The sequence below is a fragment of the Schistocerca gregaria genome, chromosome 6 (assembly GCF_023897955.1).
Source record: "Schistocerca gregaria isolate iqSchGreg1 chromosome 6, iqSchGreg1.2, whole genome shotgun sequence".
Taxonomy (NCBI): Eukaryota; Metazoa; Arthropoda; class Insecta; order Orthoptera; family Acrididae; genus Schistocerca; species Schistocerca gregaria.
Window position 1 is genome coordinate 244,817,556 of NC_064925.1, and position 20,124 is coordinate 244,837,679.

At 44.3% G+C, this 20,124-nt stretch overlaps 1 protein-coding gene across 1 annotated transcript in view; it reads left to right on the plus strand.

The window, feature by feature from the left end:
* The window catches only part of LOC126278126 (signal-induced proliferation-associated 1-like protein 2), a 788,230-nt gene that overhangs the window by 630,213 nt on the left and 137,893 nt on the right, over positions 1 to 20,124 (plus strand). The window contains exon 3 of the mRNA XM_049978014.1: positions 9,709 to 10,005. Coding sequence (XP_049833971.1) covers positions 9,709 to 10,005 — 297 coding nt within the window. The remainder of the gene's footprint in view (positions 1 to 9,708; positions 10,006 to 20,124) is intronic.

Here is a 20,124-nt window from a genome sequence, read left to right on the forward strand (position 1 = left end):
TAAAAGCATCTCGCATTGAAGTACGCGCCATATTTCGAACTTCTGTAAAACTTTGCCAATCTTGGGAATTGTGCGTTCTTTTAAATTTGGCATGCTTTTTTCGTTGCTTCTACAACAGCGACCTGACCCGTTTTGTGTATCATGTGGGACCAGTACCATCACTTATTAATTTATGTGGTATATATCAATTGCTGTCTAAACTATCTCTTTGAAACATTCCACAACTTTTTTTACAACTTTTCTAGGAAAGGAGGAGAGGTGTTATGCTCTACTATGACTGCATTTAGGTTTATCCACATAGTGGAACAATAGAAAATCACAGAAAGAAACTATTTTTTTAAGGTTTATGTTCTAGAAAAAGAGGTACACAAAAGTTGAAAATACTCAAGATGAGCGTTTTTCATCGAGAGTCTGTCCTAATAGTTCATAAACGTGAAAACAGCACATTGATCAGCCAGTTAGCACGATATTAGATGGCCGATCAGGAGAAAACTGCCGGCCGCGGTGGTCTCGCGGTTCTAGGCACGCAGTCCGGAACCGTGCGACTGCGTGTGTGGATGTGTGTGATGTCCTTAGGTTAGTTCTAGGGGACTGATGACCACAGCTGTTAAGTCCCATAGTGCTCAGAGCCTTTTGAACCAGGAGAAAACTAGAATCACTTAGTTAGTAGTTACCGGTTCACTCAGGTTCGTGGATCGAGGAAGAAACGCGGTGAGAGGTCATGAAGCGGTCACAGAAAACGTCGTGATTCAAGACACTTCTCCATTAGAGGAAGAATGATGCACCAGAACTGGAAGATCTGCCAGATACGTTGCGACCCTTGATTGGTGTCAGCGATGCAAAACAAAGTACTGGAAATTGTGACTAACAGGATCCAGTGAGACACTGTGCACCAAAAAATAAATAAATAAATAATAAATAAAATAAAAATCTCCATTTTATAAATTATGGGAGATTCAGTGACAGAAGTGGCAAACTCGGTGTTTGTTGCGCCGCCAGACTCCGAGACACAAACGCTCGCAACTACGAGTAAACACTGTTGTTGTTGTTGTTGTTGTGGTCTTCAGTCCTGAGACTGGTTTGATGCAGCTCTCCAGGCTACTCTATCCTGCGCAAGCTTCTTCATCTCCCAGTACCTACTGCAACCTACATCCTTCTGAAATCTGTTCAGCGTATTCATCTCTTGGTCTCCCTCTACGATTTTTACCCTCCACGCTGCCCTCCAATACTAAATTGGTGATACCTGGATGCCTCAGAATGTCATACCAACCGATCCCTTCTTCTAGTCAAGTTGTGCCACTTCTCCCCAATCATATTCAGTACTTCCTCATTAGTTATGTGATCTACCCATCTAATCTTCAGCATTCTCCTGTAGCACCGCATTTCGAAAGCTTCTATTCTCTTCTTGTCCAAACTAGTTATCGTCCATGTTTCACTTCCATACATGGCTACGCTCCATACAAATACTTTCAGAAACTACTTCCTGACACTTAAATCAATACTCTATGTTAGCAAATTTCTCTTCTTCAGAAACGCTTTCCTTGCCATTGCCAGTCTACATATTATATCCTCTCTAATTCGACCATCATCAGTTATTTTGCACCCCAAATTGCAAAACTCCTTTACTACTTTGTGTCTCTTTTCCTAATCTAATTCCCTCAGCATCATCCGACTTAATTCGACTACATTCCATTATCGTTGTTTTTCTTTTATTGATGTTCATCTTATACCCTAGTTTCAAGACACAGTCCATTGCGTTCAACTGCTCTTCCAAGTCCTTTGCTGTCTCTGACAGAATTACAATGTCATCGGCGAACCCCAAAGTTTTTATTTCTTCTCCCTGGATTTTAATACCTACTCCAAATTTTTCTTTTGTTCCCTTCACTGCTTGCTCAATATCCAGATTGAATAACATCGGGGATAGGCTGCAACCCTGTCTCACTCCCTTCCCAACCACTGCTTCCCTTTTCTGCCCCTCGACTCTTATAATTGCCATCTGGTTTCTGTACAAATTGTAAATAGCCTTTCTCTCGCTTCAGAATTTAAAATAGAGTATTCCAGTCAACATTGTCAAAAGCTTTCTCTATGTCTACAAATGCTAGAAACGTAGGTTTACCTTTCCATAATCTAGCTTCTAAGATAAGTCGTAGGGTCATTATTGCCTCACGTGTTCCGATATTTCTACGGAATCCAAACTGATCTTGCCCGAGGTCGGCTTCTACTAGTTTTTCCATTCATCTGTAAAGAATTCGCGTTAGTATTTTGAAGCTGTGACTTATTAAACTGATAGTTTGGTAATTTTCACACCTGTCAGCACCTGCTTTCTTTGGGATTGGAATAATTATATTCTTCTTGAAGTCTGAGGGTATTTCGCCTGTCTCATACATCTTGCTCACCAGATGGTAGAATTTTGTCAGGACTGGCTCTCCCAAGGCCGTCAGTAGTTCCAATGGAATGTTGTCTACTCCCGGGGCCTTGTTTCAGTGCTCTGTCAAACTCTTCACGCAGTATCGTATCTCCCATTTCATCTTCATCTACATCCTCTTCCATTTCTATAATATTGTCCTCAAGTACATAGCCCTTGTATAGACCCTCTATATACTCCCTCCACCTTTCTGCATTCCCTTCTTTGCTTAGAACTGAGTTTTCATCTGAACCCTTGATTTTCATACAAGTGGTTCTCTGTTCTCCAAAGATGTCTTTAATTTTCCTGTAGGCAGTATCTATCTTACCCCTAGTGAGATGAGCCTGAACGTCCTTACATTTGTCCGCTAGCCATCCCTGATTAGCCATTTTACGCTTAATGTCGATCTCGTTTTTGAGACTTTTGTATTCCTTTTTGCCTGCTTCATTTACTGCATTTTGATATTTTCTCCTTTCATCAATTAAATTCAGTATTTCTTCTGTTACCCAAGGATTTCTAGTAGCCCTCGTCTTTTTACCTACTAGGTCCTCTGCTGCCTTCACTACTTCATCTTTCAAAGCTACCCATTCTTCTTCTACTGTATTTCTTTCCCCCATTCCTGTCAATTGTTCCCATATGCTCTCCCTGAAATTCTGTACAACCTCTGGTTCTTTCAGTTTATCCAGGTCCCATCTCCTTAAATTCCCACCTTTTTGCAGTTTCTTCAGTTTTAATATACAGTTCATATCCAATAGATTGTGGTCAGATTCCACATCTGCCCCTGGAAAGTCTTACAATTTAAAACCTGGTTCCTAAATCTCTGTCTTACCATTATGTAATCTATTTGAAACCTGTCAGTATCTCCAGGCTTCTTCCATGTATACAACCTTCTTTTATGATTCTTGAACCAAGCGTTAGCCATGATTAAGTTGTGCTCTGTGCAAAATTCTATCAGTCGGCTTCCTCTTTCATTTTTTAGCCCCAAACCGTATTCACCTACTACGTTTCCTTCTCTCCCTTTTCCTACTACTGAATTCCAGTCACTTAAATTTTCGTCACCCTTCACTATCTGAATAATTTCTTTTATTTCATCATACATTTCTTCAATTTCTTCGTCATCTGCAGAGCTAGTTGGCATATAAACTTGTACTACTGTACTAGGTGTGGGCTTCGTGTATATCTTGGCCAGAATAATGCGTTCGCTATGCTGTTTGTACTAGCTTACCCGCACTCCTACTTTTTTAATTCATTATTAACCCGACTCCTGCATTACCCCTATTTGATTTTGTATTTATAACCCTGTATTCACCTGACCAGAAGTCTTGTTCCTCCTGCCACCGAACTTCACTAATTCCCACTATATCTAACTTTAACCTATCCATTTCCATTTTTAAATTTTTTAACCTACCTGCCCGATTAAGGGATCTGACATTCCACGCTCCGATCCGTAGAACGCCAGTTTTCTTTCTCCTGATAACGACATCCTCTTGAGTAGTCCCCGCCCGGAGATCCGAATGGGGGACTATTTTACCTCCGGAATATTTTACCCAAGAGGACGCCATCATCATTTAATCATACAGTAAAGCTGCATGCCCTCGGGAAAAATTACGGCCGTAGTTTCCCCTTGCTATCAGCCGTTCCCAGTACCAGCACAGCAAGGCTGCTTTGGTTAGTGTTACAAGGCCAGATCAGTCAGTCATCCAGACTGTTGCCCCTGCAACTACTGAAAAGGCTGCTGCCCCTCTTCAGGAACCACGCGTTTGCCTGGCCTCTCAACAGATACCCCTCCTAGGACTCCCATTATTTCGAAGGTGCAGGTAATACGTCTGGGTGGAACAAGGGTGTGAAGGGAATCCTTCAAGGCCGACCAATAAGCAGATCAAAAAGTTGAATAGTTAATACCAATGTGCCGAACCCGTGAGCTCCAAGAGTAAAATCTTTGAAACCTGTCAGGGAAAACTATGACCAGGTCCATGAAACAGAGAATGGGCAGGGCTCAATTCGAGACGAAAGTCGGGTAGTCATGTGGTCCTACGCGTACCGACTCGAAAGTCTGAGACTATCTTTTACATGACAGCCGCTACTGAAGTATTTGAATTGTGTGAAGAAGTGACCAGGTCTCTAAAGAATACAAATTTTAATGCAGCCGGAGTGAATTGTTCTAGGAAGTTTCTAAAAGGAGCTCTTGTGAATCTTAGAACTGTCAAAGGGTTTTTTGATACGCTGTTAGGGAAAACCGTAGATTATTCTAACAACCTTAATCTGAAAGAATCAGACGGTCAAGAAAATACCAGCGAGATTAACACACGAAAACATCGTCAGTACCTGCAGAATTGTCTCGTGAACGAAGATTTAATAACTACGTGTTTGAAATTCTTGATCTCTTTTTGAACGAGACTGACCGAAGGTTCAACCAAGAGGATCTGAGCAACTATCCCTTCTTAAAGAGATACCTCACAAACAAATCCTCCATCTACACAACGTTTGGAAGAGTTGCTTGGTGTACACACAGCAGACATTAAACAGGTCTAGATTAAAGAACTGCTTCAGGAAATTGTTTGTCTCATTATTTTGATTGACATATCCGGTATCGGCAGCGTCCTCTGAGTGGTTATTTAGAGCCTTCTGACATCTTAAAACTTGCCTCAGATCAGCCATGACACAGTCGAGATTCACTCATCTATTCCCGAATTGTGGAATAGTAAACTGCGTTCAGATTTTTGGAATTTAAAAAAGATAAACAAAATAAATGTCTTCTTCGTTTTCAAAGAAATTATGATTTTCCTTTTTTCCATTAATGCTTCGGCACACTGTTTCTAAAACGGTAGTAATAATAATAATAATAATAATAATAATAATAATGGTTTTCAGTGGCTGATTGTAAATCCGAACTAATTTCTGTAAGTGTCTCAAAGAAAAGAAAACTAGTATCTTCTCATCTGTGTGAAGACTTTTTGAAAATCAAAAGAATGAAATTGTTTTCAAGGCGCAGGACGAAAAAATTGTGCCCGTATTTACTGCTTTGAATCGTTCTTCTTTGCAGAACATAGCACTTATTGCGTAACACCTTCCCGCACTGTGCATATACGTATTTGCTTGATGCATTTACGTCTAATTGGCATAATACCCCTTCCGCCCTGCCCATCCCCCCTCCCCACGCCCCCACCCCACCCCCCAAAGCCAGTGACTAGGTTTGTGTTTCTCCAATCTCCCCCCCCCCCCTCCCCCCCCAAAAAAAAGTCTTTCGTCACTACATATGACGATTAATACATGGAAATAATAACAAAGGAAATTGAAACTTATTAAATTTGAAGTGAAACAGAACGGTGTTCTTGGGAAATTTAGGCCATCTTACAGAATACATTACACTGTTCACTGATGCCATTTGTGCTATGTACATTTTTCTAGTCTGTTTCGCAAATATATTTTGAAGTTCTCTCTTCTTTTTGCATGTATTATTCTTAAAATTTAACTAGAAATATTTGTACAACGGCCTCGCTATCTCGATATGTCTGTAGAAATGTTATCGAATAGCAGCACTCCTGGTTTCCAGAATTATTTTTTGTAAGTTGCGAGGGGGGAGAGTCAGGTTGTATGAAATCACAAGGGACTTCAGTATTGCTGTCGAATAGATGTACCCTAAACATTTTAATTAAAATGCCCACTTAATATGGCTTCATTCGTTTTAGAAGTTAAAATCTGTAAGAATGCGCCTGGTTGTTTCATGAACAACTCAAAATCTTCACATGCAGCACAGTATATTGTGACTACGAGCTTTCCAAGAATTTCTGCTTCTTCAGCACAAGCTTCAAAATACTGCTCTTGACAAAATCGAAGAGAATCGGAGTTTTTATATTTGTATTCCTTCTTTGTCTCAGTGTCACCTGCGCCTTTACTTACTTTCACTGATCTCAATATTATCAAATGGCTCTGAGCACTATGCGACTTAACTTCTGAGGTCATCAGTCGCCTACAACTTAGAACTAATTAAACCTAACTAACCTAAGGACATCACAGACATCCATGCCCGAGGCAGGATTCGAATCTGCGACTGTAGCGGTCACGCGGTTCCAGACTGAAGCGCCTAGAACCGCACGACCACACTGGTCGGCTTCAATATTATCACTATATTAAAAAAAAGAGCTTTGAACTGTGGGACTACTACAATGCACTACATTCGTGGAAGTACCACAGTGTACCACTAGATGTGTGTGTTTTTCAACAGCAGCGGAGTTTTCATTCGAAAGGCTGTATTACTCCGAAAATATTAATAAAGTAAAGGTTTGAGAAGAAAGCACTCGTCAAAGGGTTAATTACGCAAAACATTCTGTAACGACTGGAGTGCAAATGTTTGCTGATATTTGCCGTGTCGGAAACATGGTAATTGAGGCCAGACCACTACCGCTATCGTAGGCGACCATAGTTAAAAACGGCTCTACTACTTAAAACTGTCACTAACAGAATAAAATACCTCGGACTAGCACTTTATCGCCGACTAACATGGAAGCCCCGTCTGCTGCCTATTCAACGGTAAGCCCACAACAGACTAAAATTACTAAAACTGCCAACCGGCCCAACATGGAGATTACTCCCTTCCACGATCCTGAATTTCTGGTCCGATCCATCCCGTGCTACGCAAATGTGGCATTGATTTCCGCTCTTTCATCACGCCCTCCAGATGCTCGAACGCCATGCACTCTGCCTAGCCTCCCGGATATGCTTATTCTCCCCCACCCGAGTCCTCTGCCAACTTATAAAATTCCCCGTCCTACTGTTGCATCTTGAACAGCTCCGAGTTTCGTACGTTACGCGTAAATTTGGCGCTACCCACCCCATAGTTTCCCCCTGCTCATTGATTTGGTACTGTTCTGCGCCCCCTACCACCACATTGCCCCAACACTGCATCTCCACATCTTCTCCCAACGAAACTTTATTCGCCTTCCCTTACGTGACCATGAAATCTGCCCTGATATATACCCATCCTAACCGATCTAAAAGCCGAGCGGTCTTGGGCACTGCAGTCACGGACTGTGCGGCTGGTCCCGGCGGAGGTTCGAGACCTCCCTCGGGCATGGGTGTGTGTGTTTGTCCTTAGGATACTTTAGGTTAAGTAGTGTGTAAGCTTAGGGACTGATGACCTTAGCAGTTAAGACCCATAAGATTTCACACACATTTGAACATTTTGAACCGATCTAAAAGAATCTACCTCTCCTTCCCTGGTGAGGGCTCCCTTCCCTCCCCACCCACAACCTACGGTTTAGTGCGAAACAGCGTCCCTCTCCTCTGCCCAAATACCTCGTTCAAACCTCCACCGACAAAAACACCCTGTTACGCACTGCCTCGAGTGCTACGTTCCCCTGACTCTCCATTCTCTGACAGTCTACATTACTCATCACTTCACACGGGTATGTCTCTATCTTAAGCAGTCAACACATCGTCTTTTCACTTTTTAACATGTGCAACAATCTGGCTTTGAAATTTTATAAAACATTCATCTACCATTTCGTCCGTGTCAATATTTTAAGTAATCAACAAGCAGCCTCTTATTTTTTTTAAATATGCGACTGACGATCTGTTTTTTTTATTGTGTGAAACATTCATTTTTCTCAGCCGCCGTGTCCAGTTTTATAGTATGTTCCAAAATATCTACTATCATAGGACTGAAGAGCGACGATTTGTATCCGCTGACAGCAATTCCCCCGCCTCATATTGGGCGAGAGGATGAAATAACGATAAAGGGAGAAAAGTTGAAACTGCCGCGTTAAACTGTCTGTGTGGGAACATTAACGTCGGCGCTACAGTGTAGGTTGAAACATCCCCTTAGAAAAGTTTATCAATTACTGTACTGGTTAACCTTTTACGTTATTTCATTTTCAAACTGCTGAGCAGAACTGAACGTAATCAGACATTTCTCTCTTCACTTATTCTGATGCACACTAAACTGACACACAATATTTTAGCAACGCAATCTGACTTTCAATAATCCCTACAAAAGAATGGCCCTGACTAACATTAACCTATACCTTTCACAAATCACTTACCTCACAAAAATATTCGTTACTCAAACTACTGCAATACAGCGTGCGCCAATACTGCCAACTGAATAAAAGATTCTAACTATTGAAGGCACTAACTACTGATATGCATAGTTAGCAAATCAAAGATTTTGATAGAGAAGAAACCATGTATTTACGTTAATAATGTTCAAAAGCCATCATATTACAGGGTGTTACAAAAAGGTACGGCCAAACTTTCAGGGAACATTCCTCACATGCAAAGAAAGAAAATATGTTATGCGGACATGTGTCCGGAAACGCTTACTTTCCATGTTAGAGCTCATTTTACTACTTCTCTTCAAATCACATTAATCATGGAATGGAAACACACACAGCAACAGAACGTACCAGCGTGACTTCAAACACATTGTTACAGGAAATGTTCAAAATGTCCTCCGTTAGCGAGGATACATGAATCCACCCACCGTCGCATGGAATCCCTGATGCGCTGATGCAGCCCTGGAGAATGGCTTATTGTATCATAGCCGTACACAATACGAGCACGAAGATTATCTACATTTGGTACCGGGGTTGCGTAGACAAGAGCTTTCAAATGTCACCATAAATGAAAGTCAAGAGGGTTGAGGTCAGGAGATCGTGGAGGCCATGGAATTGGTCCGCCTCTACCAATCCATCGGTCACCGAATCTATTGTTGAGAAGCGTACGAATACTTCAACTGAAATGTGCAGGAGCTCCATCGTGCATGAACCACATGTTGTGTCGTACTTGTAAAGGCACATGTTCTAGCAGCACAGGTAGAGTATCCCGCATGAAATCATGATAGCGTGCTCCATTGAGCGTAGGTGGAAGAAACTAAAATGAGCTGTAACTTGGAAATTAAGCTTTTCCGGACACATGTCCACATAACATCTTTTCTTTATTTGTGTGTGAGGAAAGTTTCCTGAAAGTTTGGCCGTACCTTTTTGTAACACCCTGTATATATATCAGCCCATGATATCCAATATTACAAATTTACTCTTTCTGATGGACACACGTCCAGATCGTCCGCTCTCAAAACTCCGCCATCTCTCTCCCCACATCCACCACTGCTGGCGGCTCACCTCCAACTGCGCAACGTTATGCGCTGTTCACATCCAAGTGCCCAACACTACAATTGCAAATATTCTAGCTATGCAAACCAGCCACAGACTGCACACAGCACAGCCAGTGATTTTTAAACAGAGCGCTACGTGGCGTTACCAACGTAAAAAGCTAAACAGCCTACTTACAAGGTGTGTGATCCGCAGGAACGGGTGCGCCGGCGGCGGCGGGGAGAGCTTCTTCGCGCTGGTGGAGGAGTTCCGGCCGGTGCTGGACCAGCGCAGCCCGGGGCCCGCCGAGTACCTGCGCGGCCGCGTCGAGCCGCCCCCGCAGCGCGACAACGCCGCCAACGCCTTCGTCGACGAGCGGCCTTCCGCCCCCGCCGCCTCCGCTGCCGCAGCGGCCGCGTCCCCCGGTGCCGCCTCCGAGCGCAGCCCCCGCGCGCGCCTCAAGCTGCACCGCTTCTGGTCCGCCACCAACGGCGCCAAGTCCACCCCCAGCAGGTGAGTTCCGCTACAGGCGCACACGTGACGTCACTTTTGATGTCACGCGAAGTATGGAAGACAGCATGAACTGTATCGACTTTCGTTAGTGTTCGATAGGGGGTATTGTATTGCATGGTATGTTAACCGGGGACGTAGAGGCTCCGTCCCCGCCGCAGCCGCAGTGGTCCACAACCCCACGACGACTACCGCAGTCCACTTCACTCCTCCCCGCACCGAACCCAGGGTTATTGTGCGGTTCGGCCCCCGGTGGACCGCCCAGGGAACGTCTCACACCAGACGAGTGTAACCCCTATGTTTGCGTGGTAGAGTAATGGTGGTGAACGCGTACGTGGAGAACTTGTTTGCGCAGCTATCGCCGACATAGTGTAACTGAGGCGGAATAAGGGGAACCAGCCCGCATTCGCCGAGGCAGATGGAAAACCGCCTAAAAACCGTCCACAGACTGTCCGGTTCACCAGACCTCGGCACAAATCCGCCGGACGGATTCTTGCCGGGGACCAGGCGCTCCTTCCCGCCCGGAAATCGATAGCGGGTACTTGGGGGTCGCCATCTTGGATTTCGTAGTTGAAAATTTCCTTATCATAACTTGCGTATAATTAAAGTATGCCGCTTCAAGGCAACGCCACATAGAAGATTTATGAAAACACGGCGGTCTTGGTATGATTTGTATGCTTAAACGTAACCTAATGACGTATCAGCAGTTAATTCTATCATTACATCTAAGTTACAACAAAAAGTGTGAAATTTCCTCAGGTCATCGTGGTGTAGTGATCATGCGTTGTAGTTATGAAGTCTAAAATAGCGGGTTCGCGTCCAGCCATTTTCAATTTTTATTCATTCGTATTTATGAAAGTTTCTTGGACTTCCTTATTAATATAATGGAACGACCGATCGACCAGGTCGGGATTTTCACGATCTGACGCGCCAGTTGGAGAGAATTTGGTACAGTATCCCTCAGCTCTATCAATCTTGGTCAAAAGGAATAACTTCTTGCATAAGGTCCAGATATGGACCAATGCGTTTTTGACTTCTTCAATTTCTGTAGGTCTTTCTCTCGAATAAATGATCCAGTTGTTCTGACACTGGAATCATTTGTTGTTCCTACATATCCATTACATCTACCGATTTCCGTCCCAATCAGACAATTCTTTCATGGTGCGTCGCTTTTTTTCTGTCTTACGGTATATCTTCTGTAATATTTGATCTTATACAGGGTGGGTCCATTGATAGTGACCGGGCCAAATATCTCACGAAATAAGTATCAAACGGAAAAACTGCAAAGAACGAAATTCGTGTAGCTTGAAGGGAAAACCAGATGACGCTATGGTTGGCCCCCTAGATTACGCTGCCATAGACCAAACGGATATCAACTGCGTTTTTTTAAAAATAGGAACCCCTCTTTTTATTACATATTCGTGTAGTACGGAAAGAAATATGAATGTTTTAGTTGGACCACTCTCTTCGCTTTCTGATAGATGGCGCAGAAATAGTCACAAACGTGTAAGTACCTGGTATCACGTAACATTCCGCCAGTGCGGACAGTATTTGCTTCGTGATACATTACCCGTGTTAAAATGGACCGTTTACCAATTGCGGAAAAGGTCGATATCGTGTTGATGCATGGCTATTGTGATCAAAATGCAGAACGGGCGTTTGCTATGTATGCTGCTCGGTATCCTGGACAACATCATCTAAGTGCCCGGACCGTTCGGCGGATAGTTACGTTATTTAAGGAAATAGGAAGTGTTCATCCACATGTGAAACGTCAACCACGACAGCCACAAATGATGATGCCCAAGTAGGTATTTTAGCTGCTGTCGCGGCCAATCCTCACATCAGTAGCAGGCAAATAGCGCGAGAATCGGGAATTTCAAAAACGTCGGTGTTGAGAATGCTACATCAACATCGATTGCACCCGTACCCGTACCATATTTCTATGCACCAGGAATTGCATGGCGACGACTTTGAACGTCGTGTACAGTTCTGCCACTGGGCACAAGAGAAATTACGGGACGATGACAGATTTTTTGCACGCGTTCTATTTAGCGACAAAGCGTCATTCACGAACAGCGGTAACGTAAACCGGCATAATATGCACTATTGGGCAACGGAAAATCCACGATGGCTGCGACAAGTGGAACATCAGCGACCTTGGCGGGTAAATGTATGGTGTGGCATTCTAGGAGGAAGGATAATTGGCCCCCATTTTATCGATAGCGATCTAAATGGTGCAATGTATGCTGATTACCTACGTAATGTTCTACCGATGTTACAACAAGATGTTTGACTGCCTGACTGAATGGCGATGTACTTCCAACATGATGGATGTCCGGCACATACCTCGCGTGCAGTTGAAGCGGTATTGAATAGCATATTTCATGACAGGTGGATTGGTCGTCGAAGCACCATACCATGGCCCGCACGTTCACCGGATCTGACGTCCCCGGATTTCTTTCTGTGGGGAAAGTTGAAGGATATTTGCTATCGCGATCCACCGACAACGCCTGACAACATGCGTCAGCGCATTGTCAATTCATGTGCGAACTTTACGGAAGGCAAACTACTCGGTGTTGAGAGGAATGTCGTTCACGTATTGACAAATGCATTGAGGTTGACGGACATCATTTTGAGCATTTATTGCATTAATTTGGTATTTACCGGTAATAACACTGTAACAGCATGCGTTCCCTGAAATGATAAGTTCACGAAGGTACATGTATCACATTGGAACAACCGAAACAAAATGTTCATACGTACCTACGTTCTGTATTTTAATTTAAAAATCCTACTTGTTATCAACTGTTTGTATAAAATTGTGAGCCATATGTTTGACTAATACGGCGCCATTTATCACAAAGTGGTCCAACTAAAACATTTCTATTTCTTTATGTACTACACGAATATGTAATAAAAATGGGGGGGGGGCTATTTCAAAAACGCAGTTGATATCTGTTTGACCTATGGCAGCGCCACCTAGAGGGGCAACCCTAGCGCCATCTGGTTTCCCCCTTCAAGCTAGACAACTTTAGTTTTTACGGTTGACGCTAATTTCGTGTGATATTTGGCTCGATCGCGATCTATGGACCACCCTGTATAGATACAAAATGGTCAGAAACAGTCTGTAAAGCTCATAAGAGTGTTGCAGGATAGGTTGAGCTGAGAAATAATTGTTAAGAAAAAAATCGATACGTTGTACCGTTTCCGAAGTAATTAGCATTGTAGTTAGCGAATTAGGCCGTTGCGTGCGAAAATTCAAGGGCTTCTATCCTTACCACCATCCCATGTCCAAGTTTCGTATAGCTCTTTCTTCGGTTTTAGGGACCAAACGAAGAACAAATTTGGCGACACCGTGTCCCATAGGCTACTTGAATTTGCGCTCGCAACGGCCTGACTGGGAAACTTCAGTGCTAATTACCTCGAAAACGGCGCAACATATAGATTTTTTTCTTAACAACTATTTCTCATCGCAACCTACAGCGCAACACCGTTGCCGGCCGCGGTGGCCGTGCGGTTCTAGGCGCTCCAGTCCGGAGCCGCGCTGCTGCTACGGTCGCAGGTTCGAATCCTGCCTCGGGCATGGGTGTGTGTGATGTCCTTAGGTTAGTTAGGTTTAAGTAGTTCTACGTTCTAGGGGACTGATGACCACAGCAGTTGAGTCCCATAGTGCTCAGAGCCATTTTTTGAGCAACACCGTTACATGCTTTTCACAATGTTTCGGCAACCCTGTATAAGAAGTGAGTAGTCACTGTAGGTAATTTACAAATTAAGCATGGAATACGCAAATGCGAGAATATTAAAAACACGTTGACCGTCTTGTAAAAATACAAACTACCAATCAGAACAAAAAGCGTAGAAAATACTGACAAATCTTAAGGTGAAGAGGAGGAGAACGGATAGGGGAAGATCACTGCTGTCAGCCGCATCGGGACATTAACGCGGAATCATCGGCGACGAGTGAAAATGTGTACCGGACCGCGACTCGAACCCTAGATCTGCCGCTTTCTAGGCAGGTGAGTTAAGCACTACACCATACGGGACACAGCTTTCCGCAGCTGCGCGGACTATCTCATCACGCCTCACGGCCGATCCACATTCCCATCGAGTCGCTGTCCATTTCCTCCATATTCGCTCTTTGAGATCCCCGCAGGAGGTCGGACAACAAATTGTGCCAATACCAGCGCGTTTTCGACAGATCCTCAATATACTCGTGTTCTGAAACAGCATTTATTCATATAATAAATCCTGACCAGTGGTTTGTAAACATGGACCGGGGGGGGGGGGGGTGTTTGAAAGTCACTTGTTTTAGTTTTTCTTTAATATCTCGAAAACCGTGGCTTCCAGCGTAAAAGTTGGCCAGTACAAAATTCTGTTACATTAAATTTCCCACAGAAAAGATCAGATTCGTTTTTTTCTGTGGGTTATAGTTTCTTCATTGGAGGGGATGGAAAAATCTCAGTACATTGAAAATAGTGTGTTAATGGTATAAAATTAATGATTATTGTTAAATAAATGAAGTGGGTTAAGAGCAACTACACTCATGTTCATAAATTAAGGATAATTGCAGAATGTGGTGCCACACAACGTGGCACTACACAAAACTGGAGCTAATAGCATAGGCACATAGGGAACACACACGACACGGATCTGTAAGTCCATGGTATTGGTTATAAGTTAAGAAAACCGTCCCGAAACACATGTGCTACAAACCACCACTGCTTCCTGCGCATGTACCCCGACATCATTGTGGGATATGATCACCATGCTCACGTTCACAGGTCGCACAACGGGTTGGCATACTCTGGATCAGGTGGTCGAGCAGCTGCTGGGGTATAGCCTCCCATTCTTGCACCAGTGCCTGTCGGAGCTCCTGAAGTGTCGTAGGGGTAGATGTGCAGCGATACGTCGACCGAGAGCATCCCAGACCTGCTCGATGGGATTTAGGGCTAGAGAACAGGCAGGCCACTTCATTCACCTGATATCTTCTGTTTCAAGATACTCCTCCACGATGGCAGCTCGGTGGAGCCGGGCGTTATCATCCATCAGGAGGAAGGTGGGACTCACTGCTCCCCTCCAAAGGCAGACATACTAATGCAAAATGACGTCCCGATACACCTGACCCGTTACAATTCCTCTGTCGAAGACATGCAGGGGTGTACGTCCACCAATCATAAACCCACACCACACCATCAAACCACGATCTCCATACAGGTCCCTTTCAAGGGCATTAATGGATTGGTATCTGGTTCCTGGTTGACGCCAGTTGAAAACCCGGCGAGAATCACTGTTCAGACTATACCTTGAATCGTCCGTGAACATAACCTGGGACCACTGTTGCAATGGCCATGTACTGTGTTCTTGACACCAGGCTTTACGGGCTCTCCTGTGACCAGGGGCCAGTGAAATGCACTTTGCAGGTCTCCGGGCGAATAAACCTTATCTGGTCAGTCGTGTGTAGACTGTGTCTGGAGACAACTGTTCCAGTGGCTGCGGTAAGGTCCTGAGCAAGGCTACCTGCTGTACTCCGTGGCCGTCTGCGGGCACTAATGGTGAGACATCGGTCTTCTTGTGGTGTTGTACACTGTGGACGTCCCGTACTGTAGCGCCTGCACACGTGTCCTGTCTACTGGAATAATCTTGAGATCATACTTTGGGACACATGGAGGGCCCGTGCTACGACCTGCTGTGTTTGTCCAGCCTCCACTCGCCCTACTATTCTAGCCCTCATAACGTCATCAATATGTGTTCTTTGAGCCATTTTCAACACACAGTCACCATTAGCACGTCTGAATACATCTGCACACTTACTCGATGCACCGTACTTTGACGTGATTAACACACTTCTGGGTATGTGGACTGCTGCCAGCTCCATCATGCGACGATCGCATGTTAAGTGCACCGCATGGTCATGCCCCGAGGTGGTTTAAACCTTCAAACCGCCCGCGAGAGCGTTGTTTCATCATGTATCAGCATTATCCTTAATTAATCAGCATGAGCTTATTAACTGTGGGCAAATCAACCGTACAAGAGATAAACTGCGTTGTGGAGATGTGACAGTCTGTGGGGAGGTGTGATTTTTTTTTTTTTTTTGGGCGGGAGGGGGAGGATGGGTGACGTTACACGCGTGAGAAAAGGTACGTCGCCAGATCGTCGTCACGCACTTCCCTCCTTCGTATATGTGCGAGCTGAAGAACGAGCAGGCGATTTCCCAGTCTCTCTAGCTCACTAAGTCACAAACGTCAACTGCAGGGCACTTCACAAAGCTGTTAAATAAATGAAGTGGCTTAAGAGCAACTATTAACTCTGTGCACCACATCTGAGTGCAAAGAACCGTCTAAGAGCCTTCCACAACTGACTTTATGATTCACTGGCGAAGCAGTGCACAGTCGCTCCCGGCTGTCGTCTATCTTCCACAAAATGTTTTGGCACTATATTGGTTGCAGATATGAGTTACTAAATAATACTATTGCAGGAAAAGGCTAATAGACAGATGCTACGTAAATCTCTGCATGCTGTTCTACAGTGATAGAGGGGAAATTGATTCTTGGTTATCCTGTGCTGCAGTTGTAGCGTTCTTCCGGGAAAGGCCTCTGGGCCACTTTAGATGTTGGGAGAACAGAGGTTGAGGTAATAAAAAAAGTGTGTGAAATCTTATGGGACTTGACTGCTGAGGTCATCAGTCCCTAAGCTTACACACTACTTAACCTAAATTATCCTAAGGACAAACACATACTCATGCCCGAGGGAGGACTCGAACCTCCGCCGGGATGAGCCGCACGGTCCATGACTGCAGCGCCCCAGACCGCTCGGCTAATCCCGTCCGTCTGGTTTGATGCATTTGATACCCCCTCATGCTGAATAAAGTATTCCAGCCATTGCTAGTTGAGACAACGAAATCAACAATGCCGCATACATATTGCAGGACACATTCTTCAGTGCAATACACAGTTCGCAGTTCTAGATGTTGAAATGGTTCAGATGGCTCTGAGCACTAAGGGATTTAACTACTAAGGTCCTCAGTCCCCAAGAACTTAGAACTACTTAAACCTAACTAACCTAAGGACATAACACACATCCATGCCGGAGGCAGGATTCGAACCTGCGACCGTAGCGTTCGCGCGGTCCCAGACTGTAGCGACTAGAACTGCTCGGCCACTCTGGCCGGCGGTTCCAGCTCTAATTTTTTTTTTTTTTTTTTTTTTTTTTTTTTTTTTTTTACGTAATAGCTCTCTCAACAACTGCTAATAAAGTACTCACTTAATAAAATGAAAATAATTCCACTATATCAACTCGAGGTCAGTGAAGTTATTTTGTCTACTCACATGACAGAACTGGACAGGGAATGCGGCGGCATAGGGAGTCTGTAAACTGAAAAGAGAGCAACAGCGCTCGTGGTGAGGAACTTGCCTTTCCGAGGACACTACAGCTGCCCTACAGTAGACTGAGAATCGATTTCCGCACTAGCAGTGAAGAACAGCGTGCAGAGACTAACTAGATTCTGTCCATATCTTTTCTTGCGTAGTAGCTCGTGTTCATATTCCATGTAATGTTAACTCATTTTGTGGATGTGGAAAATAAATACTCGCGGGCATGTCTGCACACAGCGTTGCCAGATATTCGTAAGATGAGCTGCGCGCCAGGTTCGATATAATTTTATGGAACACCCTGTTGTTGTTATAGTAAATGTCGTGTGACTAGGGCCTTACGTCGCGTAGACCGTTCGCCGGGTGCAAGTCTTTAGAGTTGGCGCCACTTCGGCGACTTGCGCCTCGATGCGGATGAAATGATAATTACGACAACACCCAGTCCCTGAGCGGAGAAAATCTCCGACACAGCCGGGAATCGAACTCGGGCCCTTAGGACTGACATTCTGTCGCGCTGACCACTCAGCTACCGGAGAGCGGACAGTTGTTCTTGTGCAATAGTGAGGTAGATAGAGTGGGGAATCTCCTGCTCGCTCTTCTGGTTGCAGACCTATGGAGGAAGAAGTGCGTGACCACAATCCGGCAACCTACCTCTTCTTAACCCTCTATAAAATCCACCCCCCTCCCCCCAGCCCCTTTCACAGTGTCACACCCCTAGAACACAATTTAGCCCTCAATACGGTTGTACCGCCCTTAGTTTCGTACACATACTTAATATTTGTTTTTAACCCGATTTTATTTAATTTTATATCTTTAAACCATGATTTTAATAACCTGCGATTTTTCCTTTCCAGTCCTATAGAAAATATGACTAGAACAAATAATGGTGAAGAGTAATGGAATTTTGTAATGGAAAACTAAAAAATGTGACCCTTTCGTTATTTATTGGGCGCGAAAGGCGTTCGCAGTGCATTGTATGTCACAAACTGTTTAATTCTAATAACTGCAACGTACAGCGTCATTATATACGTCTCCACGAAGCCCATTACGACCAGTTAAAGGGAAAAGTACGTAAAAAGCTACTGGCCGGGCATAAGAGCGACATACCAGGAGACGTTTGTTAAAAAAATAATTCTCAGCACAGAAATTACAGAAATATACCGCTTTAGTTCATTCACTGGCCGACATACAGATGACGGACAACAGTATGGAAGCATCACAAACACAAAACACTAGCCCGCATCTCGTGGTCGTGCGGTAGCGTTCTCGCTTCCCACGCCCGGGTTCCCGGGTTCGGTTCCCGGCGGGGTCAGGGATTTTCTCTGCCTCGTGATGGCGGGGTGTTGTGTGCTGTCGTTAGGTTTAAGTAGTTCTAAGTTCTAGGGGACTGATGACCTAAGATGTTAAGTCCCATAGTGCTCAGAGCCATTTTGAACAAAACACTACAATGCACAATACGGTGTAGGAAAACAGTTGATTTTCAAAACATCTTCCAGTCGTCTCGGAATGGGTACTGATTGGTCATGTTTGGTTTCCAAGGAAATCTGAAACTAATTACCGTTAAATAGTACCTGTTCAGGTAACGATGATGGAGGTGGGTAGTGCTCAACCACTCCTCTCTTCAAATTAGACCACATGAGCTCAGTAATGTTGAGATTTGGTGATTGTGGTGGTCAGAGGAGACGCGACAATTTATCCTCGTGCTCACAAAACCAGGATTGGACGATATGAGTTGGGTGGATAGGGACCGGGTAGACTTGGAACACATCATCACCGTTGGGAATGCAGAGTAACCATGCGTTCTGAGGAGGAGGGAAGTGCATGGCCACAATCCAGCGACCTACCTTCCCTCACACCTGTCACCTCTAAACTTCAGCCACACTATAGCTGCCCAAATTATCACCGAACACCCGTCATGTTTCACATGTATAACAGTAAAAGGAAAAAAATACACACATCAAGAAAGGTTTTGCATCACCTTGGTTGGGAGAGATCCGGAACCTTCACAGAAAATTGGAACAGAGGTCAACATAAACATCATTTCCGCTCTTTTTATTGCTCATGAAAACCACACATTGCATGTTGTACCACCATACAGCGAGACATTGAGAGGTGGTGGTCCACAAAGCTGTTGTTGTTGTTGTTGTTGTTGTTGTCTTCAGTCCTGAGACTGGTTTGATGCAGCTCTCCATGCTACTCTATCCTGTGCAAGCTGCTTCATCTCCCAGTACCTACTGCAACCTCCATCCTTCTGTATCAGTTTAGTGTATTCATCTCTTACTCTCCATCAACGATTTTTACGCTCCACGCTGCCCTCCAGTACTAAATTGGTGATCCCTCGAGGCCTGAGAACATGTCCTACCAACCGATCCCTTCTTCTAGTCAAGTTGTGCCACAAATTTCTCTTCTCCATAATTCGATTCAATACATTCTCATTAGTTATGTGATCTACCCATCTAATCTTCAGCATTCTTCTGTAGCACCACATTTCGAAAGCTTGTATTCTCTTCTTGTCTACACTATTTATCGTCCATGTTTCACTTCCATACATGGCTACACTCCATACAAATACTTTCAGAAAAGACTTCCTGACACTTAAATCTATACTCGATGTTAACAAATTTCTCTTCTTCAGAAACGCTTTCCTTGCAATTGCCAGCCTACATTTTATATTCTCTCTACTTCGACCATCATTAGTTATTTTGCTTCCCAAATAGCAAAACTCCTTTACTACTTTAAGCGTCTCATTTCCTAA